Source organism: Physella acuta, unplaced genomic scaffold (assembly GCF_028476545.2).
Source record: "Physella acuta isolate Inbredline_101_S28 unplaced genomic scaffold, ASM2847654v3 ptg000850l, whole genome shotgun sequence".
NCBI classification, from domain to species: Eukaryota; Metazoa; Mollusca; class Gastropoda; family Physidae; genus Physella; species Physella acuta.
Genome location: NW_026732367.1, coordinates 127,845 through 144,017, shown reverse-complemented (window position 1 = coordinate 144,017; position 16,173 = coordinate 127,845). Strand labels below are relative to the sequence as shown.

The window sequence follows — 16,173 nt, the reverse complement described above, 5'->3', positions numbered from 1 at the left end:
GCATTCCCCCCCCCCTTACCCGCCCCCCATTTTCCCTTCACTGCCTCGTTCTTCAGACGAGTTAAAGTACACCTACTAAAAACAAAGCTGAGGTGAATAGGTATAGAACGTTAACTGGGGACGGTACGATATCTCATCGTCCCTCCCATTCTCTCTTCCAAATATATATATATATATATATATATATATATATATATATATATAATATATATAATGAGTATAACTCCAGTGTTATAAAGGGGTTAAAAAACAATTTAACTGGGAAGTTTTTGTGGAATGAATAGACCACCTTTTAAATGTGGTGAACAGCAACACTTTTTGTTTAAGAAGTTTATCCTCTTCGATAAATGGAGTAGAGAGTAAGATGTGAATGTGTGCCTCTTGACGTGTGTACTAAGTCCATATTGGGTGGGGGAACATCAATGTGGGGATGGGAGCATCAATGTGGGGGTGGGGAGCATCAATGTGGGGGTGGGGAGCATCAATGTGGGGGTGGGGAGCATCAATGTGGGGGTGGGGGAGCATCAATTTGGGAGTGCCGAGAGAAAATAAGAGATAGGCCTAATCAGATCAGCAAGTCGATTGTTTAAACTTAAAATGGGTTTCGTATCTTGTGTACATTATATAAATCGTAATATTTAGATACGGCCATATGGACAAAATATCAAAACCATTGAAATCATAGAAGCAATTAATAACGTATAATATACGTATAGCCCAGGAAAATTACATCACTGATGAAGAAACGATGTCTTAGTTTTCTTTGAATAGCCACTATGTCTCATGATTCGTTCCGGATCTCTTAGCAAAGCTGTAACAATGTATCGACAATTTCCGTGGTGCTTAGAGAGAAATGATGTGTGTACACTTTGGATCAATACTGAATCCAATTTCAACATTTCTCTTGTTTTACCCTTTGACCTTTAAATCTGGATAGCTCTTGAGGTCATCGATGTGGCGACAAGGTCAAGGCCCATCCGGCTGACCAGATGGCTACTCATAAGATAACCTGTTTTCATTTGCCCCCATTTTATTCATGGCTTCTCCCTTTGTTAGAGGCGGGACAGACGCGGTGTTAAGTTTTGTGGGACCAAACACCAGCCAAGGGTCATACACCATTATAGAACCAAACACCATCCCAGGGTCATACACCATTATAGGACCAAACACCACCCCAGGGTCATACACCATTATAGGACCAAACACCACCCCAGGGTCATACACCATTATAGGACCAAACACCAGCCAAGGGTCATACACCATTATAGAACCAAACACCATCGCAGAGTCAAACACCATTATAGGACCAAACACCATCCCAGGGTCATACACCATTATAAGACAAAATACCACCACGGGGTCATACACCATTTTAGGACCAAACACCATCCCAGGAACATACACCATTATAGGACCAAACACCAACATAGGTCCAAACACCATCATAGGATGTGGTTATACCAATAAATCCATGGATTTGGTCAAGCGATCCCGCCTGACCCCTACAGGCCTTAATCCACAGACCCCTGGTTGTTCTCAATACAGAAAATGAAATGGATATAATTAAATACAGCTGTTGAAATCTACATGACCTATTTAAATAAATACAAAAATATATCCTACGACTTAATTGTGATTTTATTTTCTCTCTGCTAATTAGCGGTTTAGTAGCTTTAGCTCAGGTCACGTGACCCCCTTGACCTGCAATGCGCGCGCCCCAGTCCCGCACCTCCCCACCACGAAGTGACCACGAGGGAGGGGGCAGGTAGATAATGAAGTTGATAGATGACCGACCATCTTATCAGGAATGTCCGATGTTTGCCTGGAGTGAAGCGGCTTCAAAGTATTTGCTGACGGTGGGAGTTTTAAACCCCGTATTTGTTTAAACCTTGATAAAAACTTTCAAGCTCTCGATTCACAGCTGTTAACTAGAATGTCACAGATTAAAATAGAAGGGAAATTGTGGTTATACCAGGCTACGGTTATCTCAGCTTACAAAGCACCTCACACTAGCACCATACTAAACACCTGCCACTAACACTCTACTAAGCAACTCACCCTAACACCAAACTGAATACTAAATACTAAACACCTTACCCTAACATCCCACTAAACACCTCACCCTAACACCCCTCTAAACACCTCTCCCCAATTCCCTTCTTAACACCTTACCCTATCACCCAACTAAACACCTTACCCTATCACTCCACTAAACACCTTACCCTAACACTCCACTAAACACCTCATCCCACTAAACACCTCACCCTAACACTCCACTAAACACCTCACCCTAACACTCCACTAAACTCCTTACCCTAACACCCTACTAAACACCTCACCCCACTAAACACCTTACCCTAACACCCCACTAAACACCTCACCCCACTAAACACCTTACCCTAACACCCTACTAAACACCTCACCCTAACACCCCACTAAACACCTCACCCTAACACCCCACTAAACACCTCTGCCCGTACCTCTCTAAAAACGACTCGACTTTTTACTTCATCCCTTATCTACCTTTGTCACACTGTTATGATTTGGAGGGGCGGGGATGGGGAGGTGGGCTACGGATATCTCACCGTACAACACACCTCATACTAGCACCATACTAAACACCTGCCACTAACGCCCCACTGAACACCTCACCCTAACACCTCACTAAACACCTCACCCTAACACCCCACTAAACACCCCCCACCCGTTTTTCCATTTAGTCTACTAATTTCTGTCATACTCACCCCCACAGCCGTAATTTCCGTATTATAAAGCAGCAACTGTACTATCGTTGTTTTACTCATACGCCCTTAAGGTGTTTAATGTCTAATAATCCCATCCGTCTAACACTTTCCTATTCCTGTAACCCCCCCCCCCCCACCGACCCCCCCCCCCCCCCCCATTTGATCAACTCCCTACATCCACCACAACTCTCTCAACATGCTAACACACACAATAACCTCTCCCCCCCCCCCCCCCCCCCCACTAAATTAAAAATGTCACACAATGAGGTGGCAGGTCGTATGCTAGTTTAAACAAGGAGTTGGGACAGGCGATGTCAGGGGTAAGGTGACGCCTTGTAAAACATCGATGGTGAGTGGTGGAGAGGGGGGGGGGGGTCAGTTGTAGTGTGACATCCAGTAATTGATGGGTGGGGGCTGTGACATGTGACACTTACTTTTGCTTATCGTGGCTTTGTTTTTGTTTTTTGTGGGTCAATTTTACAATATAATCCCGCCCCTACTTCAAGTGGCTTCACTGTCTAATGTCCCACCCCCTCCCAGATTAAAAAAAAAGATGCGTAAAATTATAGATTCAACCAACATATTTCCATTTTTACTTCGGATTAATTTAAATATTGTCACTAATTTTATTTTTACAAATATCTCTAAAAACTGCATCGACTTTTTATTGCATTGAACTCCGAACCTTAACTCCAATATTTACGTATTTAATAGTACAGCTTCCCATATTCCTTCACGGCCAACCATAGGACCGTTAATTGATCTTACTCATGCTAGAAACAGCACTGATCACGTGCTAAGGTAGTGCGCGCCCCGTGTGCGCGTGGAACTAGCCGGGAATAAAAACGAGGTCAATGACACAGTTTTTTTTTCCTCTCTTCCGTTCTTTCTCCGCTGACGAATACTACAGTGGGTGCGATCACGTCGCTTCGGCGTGGACAGTCTGAGGGGTTGTGGCCATGGGGGTGGGGGGTCACGAGCTGCAGTTGTGGTATAAAGCTAGTGAAACAAGCAGACTATGCCTGAGTGTGCTGCATTTTCTTGGGGGGGTACAACACAAAGAAGTCACTATTCCGTACACGCAAACAAACAATTCTTAGATGACCCAGTTACATTACACTACACATGATACAATAACAATGTGTGCCTTCATAGTTCATTGTAACGCCGGCGATAGAAAGTATTAATTAAGGAATTCGTCGTTTATTTTAATTTATTAGGCCTATGCAAATAGTTGGGCTATTGCAATATTTCTAGAATCAGGTAAGAATTAAAAAATTAAACTGTTAGAAATTCTTTCGTTTAATTTTTGATCCTATAGATTTCCTACTCTTATTTACTTTATATTTATAGATCTGAATCTATGTCTTAATAAATTTTTACTGTAAACTACTATATGGCGCTTTCTGTTAATTACAACTACATTCACATTATTTGTAAAATGGTCACTGTGGATCTATGTGTAGATGTTAAGTCTAATCAATTCTATTCGCTGAAGTTAAAATAAAAATTTAATAGGCTAAATAGAATACTTTTAGTCCAAGTTGAAGTTAGTAGGCCTATTCTAAAAACTATTCTTGCAAATATTTTGAACGAAATTACAAAATATTATATTTAATTATCCGCATGCTCTTTAAGTGTATGTACCTCAAACACTTACTTATATTATTATTATAGTATTATGTGTGCCGATTATTCTCTACCACATTGTATGATACAGAATATCGATCCTAGGGAAACCTTTAAATCTAAGTCCATGACCTAGTTAATTCTATTATTCTTTGTGCTCAAGGAACTCCCCCACCGTCACACTATCGGCTGATTCGAGGCAATGTTTTCATTATTTCAACCAATCGGAGCTCTCGGATAATGTTGGCTAGGTTTGTTTCGATTGCCATCCGGTGTAAGTAGTTCATCCACCCATTTCTCACCAGCTTACACTAATGCACAAAAATCAATGTCTAATCTTCTAGGTTGCTTCGTTTACTTTTCGCTTATCGAAAAATTGAAATAAATAGTTTTTGCAAAATTCCCCCTTCCTAATTTAAAAAATGGCAAACGATTACCCCGCCCGTGTAAACACTCGAGGGCGACCATCAGTAGCTATAAATAGACATGACCCCAGCGAATCAGCTGATTCCTTATCTTGAAATGGTGACTGCGCAGCGTGCACGAAAAACAAGTAGCCTATAACGATGATGTACTGATATGTTTCTCACACCAAAACAACCAACCTGACCTACTTACACACTGCAAGGCTGGTGTAGGTAGTTGCTGACAGATGTTAGAACGAAAACAAAAATGTGTAACTAGGTTAGGCCTACGGTACGCATTACGCAGCATTGATTTTTTTGTCTTCCGCGTGCAAGGAAGTAGTACAAAGGTCGGGTGGTTTTCTTTGATCTCGTCCTAGCAACCGATATAATAACGAAGAAAACATTTTTTTTTCAATATGTATTTTCTAAACAATATAATATTAAAATGTCCTATTTACATTTATTGTATACTCAAAACAGGTAGACGTAGGCACAGTGACTAAAATATCTATAATAATCATCTAATTAAAATTGAAATTTTTGTTTAGCCTATTCAGTATTAGCTACATCTACTAATGCAAATAGTGTAATAAGGGGGTTCCATAAATGACGTCACATTCGAAGGGGAGGGAGGGGGGTCCGTAGTTATATGACGGTGTGTGATGAGGGGGAGGGGAGTTCAGAATAGTGTGACGTCACACTTTTGCATTAAAAAACAATTTTAGAAAAACGTATTTTAGCCTTAATTTCAGAAAACCGTTTTAGTAAATTGTAATAGGAATTGATTAAAATACTCTATGTTGACAGAGTTCAGACAAGATTTTGGAAAGATGTCGATGTTTTAAGAAAAATTCAACTGCAATTTTGAGGGGGGGGGGGTTGTGGGCTGAGATGTGACGTCATTTTAGGGTAACGTCATTTTTAGGTGGGGGGGGGGTCTGGCCTTTTGTGACGGAGGGGAGGGGGGAGGTAAAACTCGCCCAAAAAGCGTGACGTCATTTATGGATGACCCCTAAATATCCTATATAAATTGTAATAGTGGCTTAGAAGTAAGTTAGGTTAAGTTTGATATTGTAATGATTATTAAGGAATTACATACTGGTGAAATAAAAGATACGCATACATATTATAAGCAGTTTTAAAGTCGATGAAAGGAAGAAAGAAGATTCGAATAAATGATCACCACCTAGCGAATAAATTCTCACCATAGGGCGATGTATGTGTGGTCGGGGGGGGGGGGGGGTGAATTAGGTCTATACACACGCATGTACACAGTAAAAGTATCTTCATTCTAGTATAATCCATCAAGTTACTTGATAAGATGGCAAATTATTCCAGAATTGTTTTCTTACATCTTTTTTTTTCTTAAAGTGTAGGCCTACAGGCATTTCCACATTATTGAGTAACTCACAACTTATTAAAGCAATGTTAATATAATTGTTTTTCCTTTGTTTCAGCATTGGCGTATGCCTGACCTTGTGACGTCAGGGTGTCACTAACGTCCACAGATGGAGGGCTTCATTGGCGTGACGCAGCTCCAGGCTGCGGAGTCGGACCTCGTGAAAGCAGACGAGCACCAGACGATCAAAGCGGATTACGAGCACGTGGGGGTGGACATCGTTAATCCACTAATCCTCCACGCTGAATTAGGGTCACTGGACCAGGTGAAAAAGTTGCTGGACGAAGGTCAGTTGGTGGATCAAGAGGACGATGAGGGTCACACGCCTTTAATCGCGGCTGTGACCGCGGATAAAGGAAACGTAGTGGATTATTTACTACAGGCCGGATGTGACGTGGATTATAGAAACAAAGAAGGCAACACGGCCTTGATGTTTGCGGTGACCAGTACCAACGAGGGTATGGTGCAGCGGCTTATCAACGCCGGAGCGTGTGTGTCTTGTAAGAACAACTGCAACGACAGCCCGCTGATTCTAGCCTGCTGTAAAGGCTACTTAAAAATCGCAAAGTACTTACTAGAAGCGGGGGCGTCAGTGTCACTCCCAGGTCGGGACGGGGATGCGCCGATAATATGCGCGTCAAGACACGGCCACACCCATATTGCTAAATTTCTGCTCAGCAACGGTGCGAAAATCGACGTGGAGAATTCGTTTGGCGACACCGCGCTGTTGTGTGCCGCGCAGTATAAGCGCGCATCCACCGTCAACTACTTACTACGTCACGGCGCTGACGTCAACCACAGAAACAATATGCTTGAGACGGCCCTTATCCAAGCCGTCTCCAAAAGCTCGTTAGGCATCTGTAAAGATCTAGTCAAAGCCGGAGCGGAAGTCAACGCTGTGGATTCCCACGGCAACACCGCTCTCATCTACGCCGCGAGATTCGATCTAGTCGAGATCATGAAATTCCTCATCGAATCCGGCGCCAACCTGAACCAAATCAACGTCCACAATAAAACAGCGTTATGGTTCGCTGTTTGCCATTCCGTCATGTCTTTCAGCCCCTGCCTCCATCTGTTGCTCAGCTCCGGGGTTCACATCGGGTTTGAGCTTCACCAGGCCACCAGTGTCGGGCTCCTCCATGTCGTCCACGAGCTCCTGTCCCACGGGGGCCTGCCCCACCTAGTCTGTGTCTCCACCTTCAACATCCGCTCCCTCCCGCCACACATCCAGCAGTTATCCCCCCTGTCGGTAGCTCTCCTGACAAAAAGGCTGGACATTGCCAGGTATTTCATTGACATCGATTTCCTCACGGACTACGACGTTCAGTGTCTCCCTAACGACCAGAAACTGAAACAATTTCTTAAAGCCAACGGCAAAGACGAATCCTTGCGTCTTCTGGAAAGTTCTTTCTCCCAGCCCTGGACGCTGGAGAGCTGGTGTCTGCTGGCCATATCCCGGGCCGTGGGGTATGACCACGTGACCCGAACACGCAGGGTCAGAGACACTGGGCTGCCTGCTGTATTCCAGAGGCGTCTGCTGCGTGGGTTGGCCTGTGTGTGGTTGGGCCAACCGCCAAACCCAGATATGTGTGCTTTAAATCTGACAATTTCTGAGTGCAACAAGATGCTTCACCATTAGGACTTTAGGACAATGTTAGCAGGACTAAGTAGAACAAGATGCTTCACCTTTAGGACTAAGTAGAACAACATGCTTCACCTTTAGGACTTAAGTGGTAGGACAATGTTAACAGGACTAAGTACAACAAGATGTTGCACCATTAGGACTTTAGGACAATGTTAACAGGACTAAGTACAACAAGATGTTGCACCATTAGGACTTTAGGACAATGTTAACAGGACTAAGTACAACAAGATGCTGCACCATTAGGAATTTACTAGGACAATGTTAGCAGGACTAAGTACAACAACATGCTTCACCTTTAGGACTTAAGTGGTAGGACAATGTTAACAGGACTAAGTACAACAAGATGCTGCACCATTAGGGCTTTAGGACAATGTTAACAGGACTAAGTACAACAAGATGCTTCACCATAAGGACTTTAGGACAACAAGATGCTTCACCTTTAGGACTAAATACAAGATGCTTCACCATAAGGACTAAATACAAGATACTTAATCATAAGGACTAAATACAACAAGATGTTGGTAAAATGTACTGTAGTAATTAACCTGCGGTAACGGATTGTGGTAATTGGGACTTTAAAAAAATAACAAGAATAACTGTGATGATTCTCTATGTGAAACAACTATAACTATCATAGTATAAATAACGAATGTTGATACCAAAAGTGTTTCAATGTGTAGATTTTTATAGAGCTGGATTGTATTATTTTTTTTGTTTTGAAGATTTACAAAGTACTTTTATTACTTAAGCTAAGTGCACATACAGACTTTTAGTATACAATTTTATAATGCTTTAAAGTCAGCTGAAGTTTGCTTCATTCAACTCTTATGACTGCAGTGGTAAAAATGTGGTTGAAGAAGTGTAAAATATTGTTTAATCTACCTCTGTTCAAGCTTTTTTTTTTATTAATTAGGCTTAAATTTAATGAATTTAACTCTAATAACTGCATTTTTAAAAATGTGTTGAAGAAGTGTAAAATATTGTTTAATCTACCTCGGTTCAAGTTTTTAGACTTAAATTTAATTACTTCAACTCAAATAACTGCAGTTTTAAAATGTGGTTGAAGAAGTCTAATTAATCTACCTCAGTTCAAGTACTTTTTTTATTAATGATATAACTAGCCTTAAATTTAATTAATTTAACTCTAATAACCGCAGTTGTAAATATGTGGTTGAAGAAGTGTGAAATATTTTAAAATCTACCTCAGTTCAAGTATTTTTTTTTATTAATGATAAAGTTAAAATTAATTTTGTGAGCACTGTTTAACAACTATTTTTGATTGATGTGAGAAAGGAAAAACTATGGTTCCAGATCAGTTTTTTAATCTACACAATATCTGCCTGGTTTCATTGGTTGTTTGTGTGAAGTTTCCTACTTGGGTAGGGGATGAGAGATTTATATCAGAACTTATTGGTTAGGTGTGTTATGGTTAGGTTGATGTTGGAGAGGGTTACACATGACACTAAGATTAGGGTTACCATCATTGATAGGTCTGGTATTGAATGAGTTTTGTGTTAAAGTAACAAGGATTTTGTGTACTAGTACACATGGTAGTATTATGTACTGGCATCGAGTGTGTTTGTGTATTAGTGGAGACAGTGGTGATGTTCACTAGTATGGAGAGTGGTATTGTGTATTGGTATCAGAGTGGTTAGGTGGCTGCTGTGGACTATTGAGGAAGATTGATGCTCTTTACAAGTAGATCTATCTGAAATCTAGAGGGTAGTATTGTATTCTACTATAATCAAGGGTAGTACTTTCATATACCAGTAGCAAGGGTAATTCAAGGATAGTTAGATCATTTAACTACCACATGTTAGACGCTAGCGATGTTAAGCTCAGGATTAAGCTCCCTAATGATATGCCGCTAACAGCAGTTTGGTGAAACATTAAGCTCCCTAATGGCTGTACTACAAGTGACTATTACCCCCCCCCCCCCCCCAAATGTTTAACCACCCACGATGAAAGATGAAAAGTGCTGGATAGAAAAAGCAGTACAAAAGCATTGAGAACAAGACAAAATAGTGAGTGTGTGTGATGATGTGTGTATATGTATGTGTGTATGAAGATTTCAGGTACGAATTGTGATATAAAATGGTTGTGATAGTTGGTCAAAGCAGTATCAAAATTTTGTCGATGTAAAAAAGTGTTTATCTGTGTATAGCTGGACTACCAAATGGCGACATGTACAGCATTGAGTTTTTTTTTTAATTGATTTCTAATGTTTTATATTTCATTGAATAAAAAATAAAAATATGTATGCATTGTATTTTTTTTTCACTAGTTTAAAAGTTGGGTTGTTTTTATGTGATGGTATATTATAGGAAAACAGCTAGTGTTGTGTTACAGCACTGTGTTGTCTTACAGTCGTGTGTTGTGTTGCAGAACTGTGTACAACTATGTGTTGTTATAGCGTGTGTTACAGTGTTGTATGGTGATCTCTGCTGTGTGTTGTGTGCTGATCTCTACTGTGTGGTGTGTTACTGTGTTGTATGGTGACCTCTGCTGTGTGTTATGTTACAGTATTGTGTGTTGATCTCTGCTGTGTGTTGTGTGCTGATCTCTGCTGTGTGTTGTGTGCTGATCTCTACTGTGTGGTGTGTTACTGTGTTGTATGGTGACCTCTGCTGTGTGTTATGTTACAGTATTGTGTGTTGATCTCTGCTGTGTGTTGTGTGCTGATCTCTGCTGTGTGTTGTGTGCTGATCTCTACTGTGTGGTGTGTTACTGTGTTGTATGGTGACCTCTGCTGTGTGTTGTGTTACAGTGTTGTATGGTGACCTCTGCTGTGTGTTGTGTTACAGTGTTGTATGGTGACCTCTGCTGTGTGTTGTGTTACAGTGTTGTATGGTGACCTCTGCTGTGTGTTGTGTTACAGTGTTGTATGGTGACCTCTGCTGTGTGTTCGAACAAAGAAACATCCAGTGAAAGACAACAGGTAGTTTTTGATCGAGTTTCAGAATGCAAAGGGCAACAACCCAATGTTTTACAAAACCTCGGCAAATATGTGCTTGGTCGGATAACAAAAGACACATTCCCCCTCCCTCACCAATAGCACTGTTTTAGTACGGTAGTTTTTAGATCACTAGTCACCTGCGGCAGACTGCTATTTTTATCCGTGGGATTGTTGAGTATAGGAGGCTCCTAGCCCAGGGGTCGGCAACCTTTTGAAGCGGAAGAGCCAAAAGTTAAAATTTTCAAAATTTCCCTGGTTTTAAAGAGCCACAAACATTTTTTTATTTTAAATTTTTTATTTTTTTATTAAGATTATTAGTATTTGTGCAAGGAGCTGGAGAGCCGCATCTTGATATCAAAAGAGCCGCATGCGGCTCGCGAGCCGCAGGTTGCCGACCCCTGTCCTAGCCGGTTTCACAATTTTTGTGTAGTTTTAAAGTCAGCCTTAATAGCCAGTGTTTTTTAAATGTGTCAATTAAATAGTATACGTTTTTTTCCGTTCACCAAAATAATGGAAATAACTTTTAATGAAAATAATACTTATTTACAGGTAATTACGCAGCGATATGTGTAATCTAAGAATGTGTTTTTAGAAACTGTATTTATATTAAATTATGTACCTTGTGTTTCAACCACAAATGAATGTGTTCACAAATAAAACTATACAACAGAGGCGTAGCGACCCCTCCCGGCGCCCGGGGACAAACTTTCCATTTGGTCCCCCACCCCATATATTTTTTATACTTATAATTCAAAATAGCAGCTAAAATGAGCTTTTTTGGCGCCCCTAGGGTCGGCGCCCGGGTAGTATGTGCCCCCCCCCCCCCGTCGCTACGCCACTGGTATTCAATGTTTGTCTGGCTGCATTGTTCCACGCTGGCTTAGCATATTAGTTATACATTTTGTTGGGATAATTTTTTTTACACAACTATAACTCTACAATGGACCAGCAATGATTTGTGTGCAACTATTTGACAACACACATGTAGTCATCTTCCACAAACTTAGTCAAGTTTAGCATATTTATCATCTCTACCACAATCCCCACACTGAAAGGTCCTTCTAAATTAGTACAATACTAGTAGGGGGGAAGGGATCGAACTTTGAAACGAAGTGTGACGATGGGGAAAGGAAAAAGGGGGTTAAGCAAGTGTGTCACTTTGCAAGAAAGGTTTTTTTTTTTTTGGAAATTGTAATACAAATTAATCAATGTATCTACTCTTGAGAAAGCTTAAATAATATAATAGAAATAGCTTTAAAACATAATTGAAAATAGGGGCTTTGACATCATTTTAATTGATGGGTGGGGAAGGGAGGTGGGGAGCAGTGATATTTTTTCTCACAAACTATAATGATGGGGGCGGGGATGTCGAAATTAGGTTAAAACATTTATGGAGAAGCCTTATGAAAAATGTAACAGTGGCACACAGGTGAGAAGATTACCTTGATGGTGATGATTGGTGCCAGAACCTCGTAGGTGACCTTGACCTTCTTGGCAGCAGCTTTGGCCGCCTCCAAACTCTCTGCCACAACCACCCCGATGACCTGCCCTTCGTGCACTACCTGCAGTCGTTAAATAAATTCATCAGATTATAATTTTAATTGATCCTTAGAAGAGGTATATTACATGTATATGGTGCAACAGCAATTTCTTATGCTCTAATTAACATATATCCAAAATATCCAGCTTTGCAACTGAACCGTTTTATTTCTGGCATTCATGTTATCTACTTTATTGTATCCCCCCCCCCCTTCACCCACCCCTTCCACTTACCTAATATAAGTTTTTAAAAGACATAACAAACAGGTTCAGGTTCATTATCATGAATGTTTTAACTGTGTGAATCATCAGAATTAAAAAAAATCTTTTGATATTATCCGTCATCTTCTCTTCTCTCCTCTCCCGTTTTTGCCCAAGACACATGGGGCAGATGAAGTAGAGTGCATCTGATTCATTGACATCGGCATATGAGGGGATAGTTTGGTCAGCACTATGCCCAGCTGCCTTTGTTTCCCTAACGTAAGTGAGGTACCCATCAGAGCTGGGTGGACTCAGGGACGTTCCACTGATTCGAACACGAGACTCTCAGGTTAGTAGTCTGACATAGAAACCAATAAATCTGTAAACCTATAATTGAAAGTTGTTAGCTCTGCAGCTAATAGGGAGCACATTTCTACCTTGTCAGGTGCAAAGACTGGATCAACCAGGACACAGTTATTGCTCCCAGGTACATCTTTGTAGCAGACGTAGCCCACCACCCCAGGGGTAGCTAGTGCAGAAATCACATCCACATTGGTGACGTTAGCGTGAGCGGATGTACTAGTCACAAACCCAGCGTACAACTGGCCTGGAAAGATTATGTTATGAAAAGAGCTTTAATTACATTCTTCAAATGTTACTACACACTTCAACAGCACCAGCAACTCTTACTTAATGTTTTCAAGAAAATTAAACATGGGTTATTTCCCTTTGACCATAAAATATGTAAACCTTCAACGGCTGGTAAATCGTCAACGTAAATAGCCTCCCCTGTTGTTTGCTTTTTGGCTGACACATGAACTAAGGGTTGTCCTACTTGGCCAGTGTGTCTCTGTTCTGTAAACGGCAACCCATACACAACTTGGCTGCCATGACTAATTATCTCCCTTACTGGTTTTTGCGGGTTCTGCGAAAAAAATAAAAAAAGTAAGTACAACCACCCTGATTTGTATAGGCCTCCTCTTATTTAGCTAAATTTAAACGAACAAATCATTGGCAAGTCTCACTATCAATTCAGAGGTCTTAAATTATTTTGTTTTATCTATCTGATGAATAATTAGTCTGTTTTACATATTCTGATAAATCAACCCAAAAGTCACATTAACCACACAAACCACATTCAAACCAAAATCACTGCAATTAAACCTGTATTGTATCACTTTATGATGTAGATCATTAAATGATATTACCTATTTACTATGTAGTTACAAAATAAAAAATCATACAGAATCAAATGAACTAAGTAAAAATGAAATTAAAAAAATTATTTCTCCAATGAGTGCTCACCTGTTGTAGTAATGCATCGGTCACTGCCAGGTAAAACTTCTGGAAGAAACTGATGGTCAGAGTTCTCCTGTAGGCCACCATGCCTCCAGGTGCTCCTGGTGAAAGTTTGAGATCCCCTGGTAATTTCTCTTTGGCTGTTTCCAGAATTGATTCATCCCATGCTCTAAAACATTACACATGAGACAGCAGTTTAAAAATTTTCACTAAAATGTAAGAAAATTAACCAATAACAATTGCTTCATCCCATGCTCTAAAACATTACACTTAAGACAGCAGTTTAAAAGTTTTAACTAAAAAATAAGAAAATTAACCAATAACTATTGATTCATCCCATGCTCTAAAACATTACACATAAGACAGCATTTTAAAAAATTCACTTAAAAAATAAGAAAATAACTTATAACATTAAGTTTAAATTTCCACCAATAACATTAGAAACCTTTATTGGACTGTAAATTAAAATGGCACCATGAAGATTATACAAAAAAATCTATAAAATTAATATGAAGGCCTAATTGTTTTGTTCAAATCTGAATCACAGTTATCAACTGTTCACATGAGATAACATTTTAACACTACAACAATGCAAGTCTTTTACTCCTTGGTAATAGTTTAATACACTAGACTAAAAAATACTTGCTCCCATTTCAGTCACTAAAAATTGAATTCTTGAAATGTAGTGATTATTACCTCCCTTTTAAGTGAGTCATTGTGTCTATGGCAAACAGTGTTGTAGAGTGCATGCCACCAAAAGCCAGGCGGATCTCCTGAATTTTGTTGTCAGCTAGCTCCACCCACATGCCAGCGTTTACTATAGAGATGTCATCTTCCTTTCTATTGGCTTGTTTATAGCCATACATGTGTTGAGCCTTTTATAACGGAGCAGAGGTGGAAAGGATGTTATAAAATTACAAAAATAACATACACTGGAAAAATATTTGAAAATCAAAGCTATGTTTTTTGATGTATTAAAATTCTAAATCAAACCTAAGCACATTTTTAGCAGGCAGATTTAACCATTTTATGTTGCTTTAAAAAAAATAAATGCATAATATTTTATTAAATTTTTTGTGTTTTACATGCTTAAAAAAATAAGATTGGTCAGAGAAAACAAGAAACCAAACCTGTGTTGTGTAGGGGATGAGGACGCTAACTATAGTGTCAGTTTCTTCCAGACATGTTTTCTTGTAGCCAGTGAAAAAACTTTGATCCATGAAAATCTCTTTAGTGGTACCCTCTGTGACAATCAAATAAAAATTCATTAATCTCAGACAGCAGTTATTGCAGTAGAAGCTAAATAATAAAGCACATATGTTAATTAAGAATTAGTTATGACATACCAAAGCAATTCATCATGTTTAGGTTTAAGAAATTTTAAGTTTTCTGATAAAATTTCTTAAATTAAAATCTAAATAAACTGGCATTAGAAAACGCAAAGGAAAAGTTTGTGCCAATTCTAGATAGTACAGCAAAGTACTAGTGAGCCATTGTGTATTATGAGAGAGTAGAGTTGGTTTAATCAGAATTAGTTTTTTATGAGCAATTTATGTTAATATAAAATGAATTTCTTGAAAAATTTTAAGAGAACTTTTAAAGATGGGCATGAATTTTTACCACTGTTAAATTATTTAATAGCATAATACATTTCAGTTGGAAATCTTTAACTTGATTATTTTCATAATGATGATGTACTTAATACAAAAGTCTTTGACACTTACCCAAGTCATTCACACTAGCCTAGATCACCTACTCTGGTCGGTCACAGTAATCTAGGTCAGTCACAGTAATCTAGGCCATTCACACTTACCTAGGTCATTCACAATCACCAGGTCATTCACACTCACCAAGGTCATTCACACTTACCAAGGTCATTCACACTTACCAATGTCATTCACACTCACCAAGGTCATTCACACTTACCAAGGTCATTCAAACTTACCTAGGTCATTCACACTCACCAGGACATTCACACTTACCCAGGACATTCACACTTACCCAGGACATTCACACTTACCCAGGACATTCACACTTACCCAAGTCATTCACACTTACCCAAGTCATTCACACTTACCCAGGTCATTCACACTCACCAAGGTCATTCACACTTACCCAGGTCATTCACACTTACCCAAGTCATTCACACTTACCCAGGTCATTCACACTTACCCAAGTCATTCACACTTATCCAGGACATTCACACTTACCCAAGTCATTCACACTTATCCAGGTCATTCACACTTACCCAGGACATTCACACTTACCCAGGTCATTCACACTTATCCAGGTCATTCACACTTACCCAGGACATTCACACTTACCCAGGTCATTCACACTTATCCAGGTCATTC

General features: G+C 39.8%; 2 protein-coding genes and 1 long non-coding RNA gene across 3 annotated transcripts; 1 reads left to right on the top strand and 2 right to left on the bottom strand.

Annotated features, from left to right (window-relative positions):
• The first annotated feature begins 3,730 nt into the window (after positions 1–3,730).
• LOC131952076 (serine/threonine-protein phosphatase 6 regulatory ankyrin repeat subunit B-like) lies at positions 3,731–7,986 on the top strand. Its single transcript, XM_059314572.1, has 3 exons — positions 3,731–4,007; positions 6,238–7,865; positions 7,897–7,986. Exon 2 carries the CDS (start codon positions 6,289–6,291, stop codon positions 7,816–7,818), a length of 1,530 nt encoding a protein of 509 aa, XP_059170555.1. The 5' UTR covers positions 3,731–4,007; positions 6,238–6,288; the 3' UTR covers positions 7,819–7,865; positions 7,897–7,986.
• A 4,241-nt stretch (positions 7,987–12,227) lies between these two features.
• On the bottom strand, positions 12,228–13,442 carry LOC131952082 (uncharacterized). Its single transcript, XR_009388498.1, has 3 exons — positions 13,271–13,442; positions 12,958–13,127; positions 12,228–12,342 (listed from the first exon to the last, which is right to left on the bottom strand). It is a non-coding gene; the product is annotated as an uncharacterized LOC131952082 (long non-coding RNA).
• A 124-nt stretch (positions 13,443–13,566) lies between these two features.
• LOC131952081 (xanthine dehydrogenase/oxidase-like) lies at positions 13,567–15,678 on the bottom strand. Its single transcript, XM_059314578.1, has 5 exons — positions 15,633–15,678; positions 14,950–15,062; positions 14,516–14,694; positions 13,826–13,988; positions 13,567–13,584 (listed from the first exon to the last, which is right to left on the bottom strand). The coding sequence occupies exons 1-5, from the start codon at positions 15,676–15,678 to the stop codon at positions 13,567–13,569; spliced, it is 519 nt and encodes a 172-aa protein (XP_059170561.1).
• Positions 15,679–16,173: the final 495 nt, after the last annotated feature.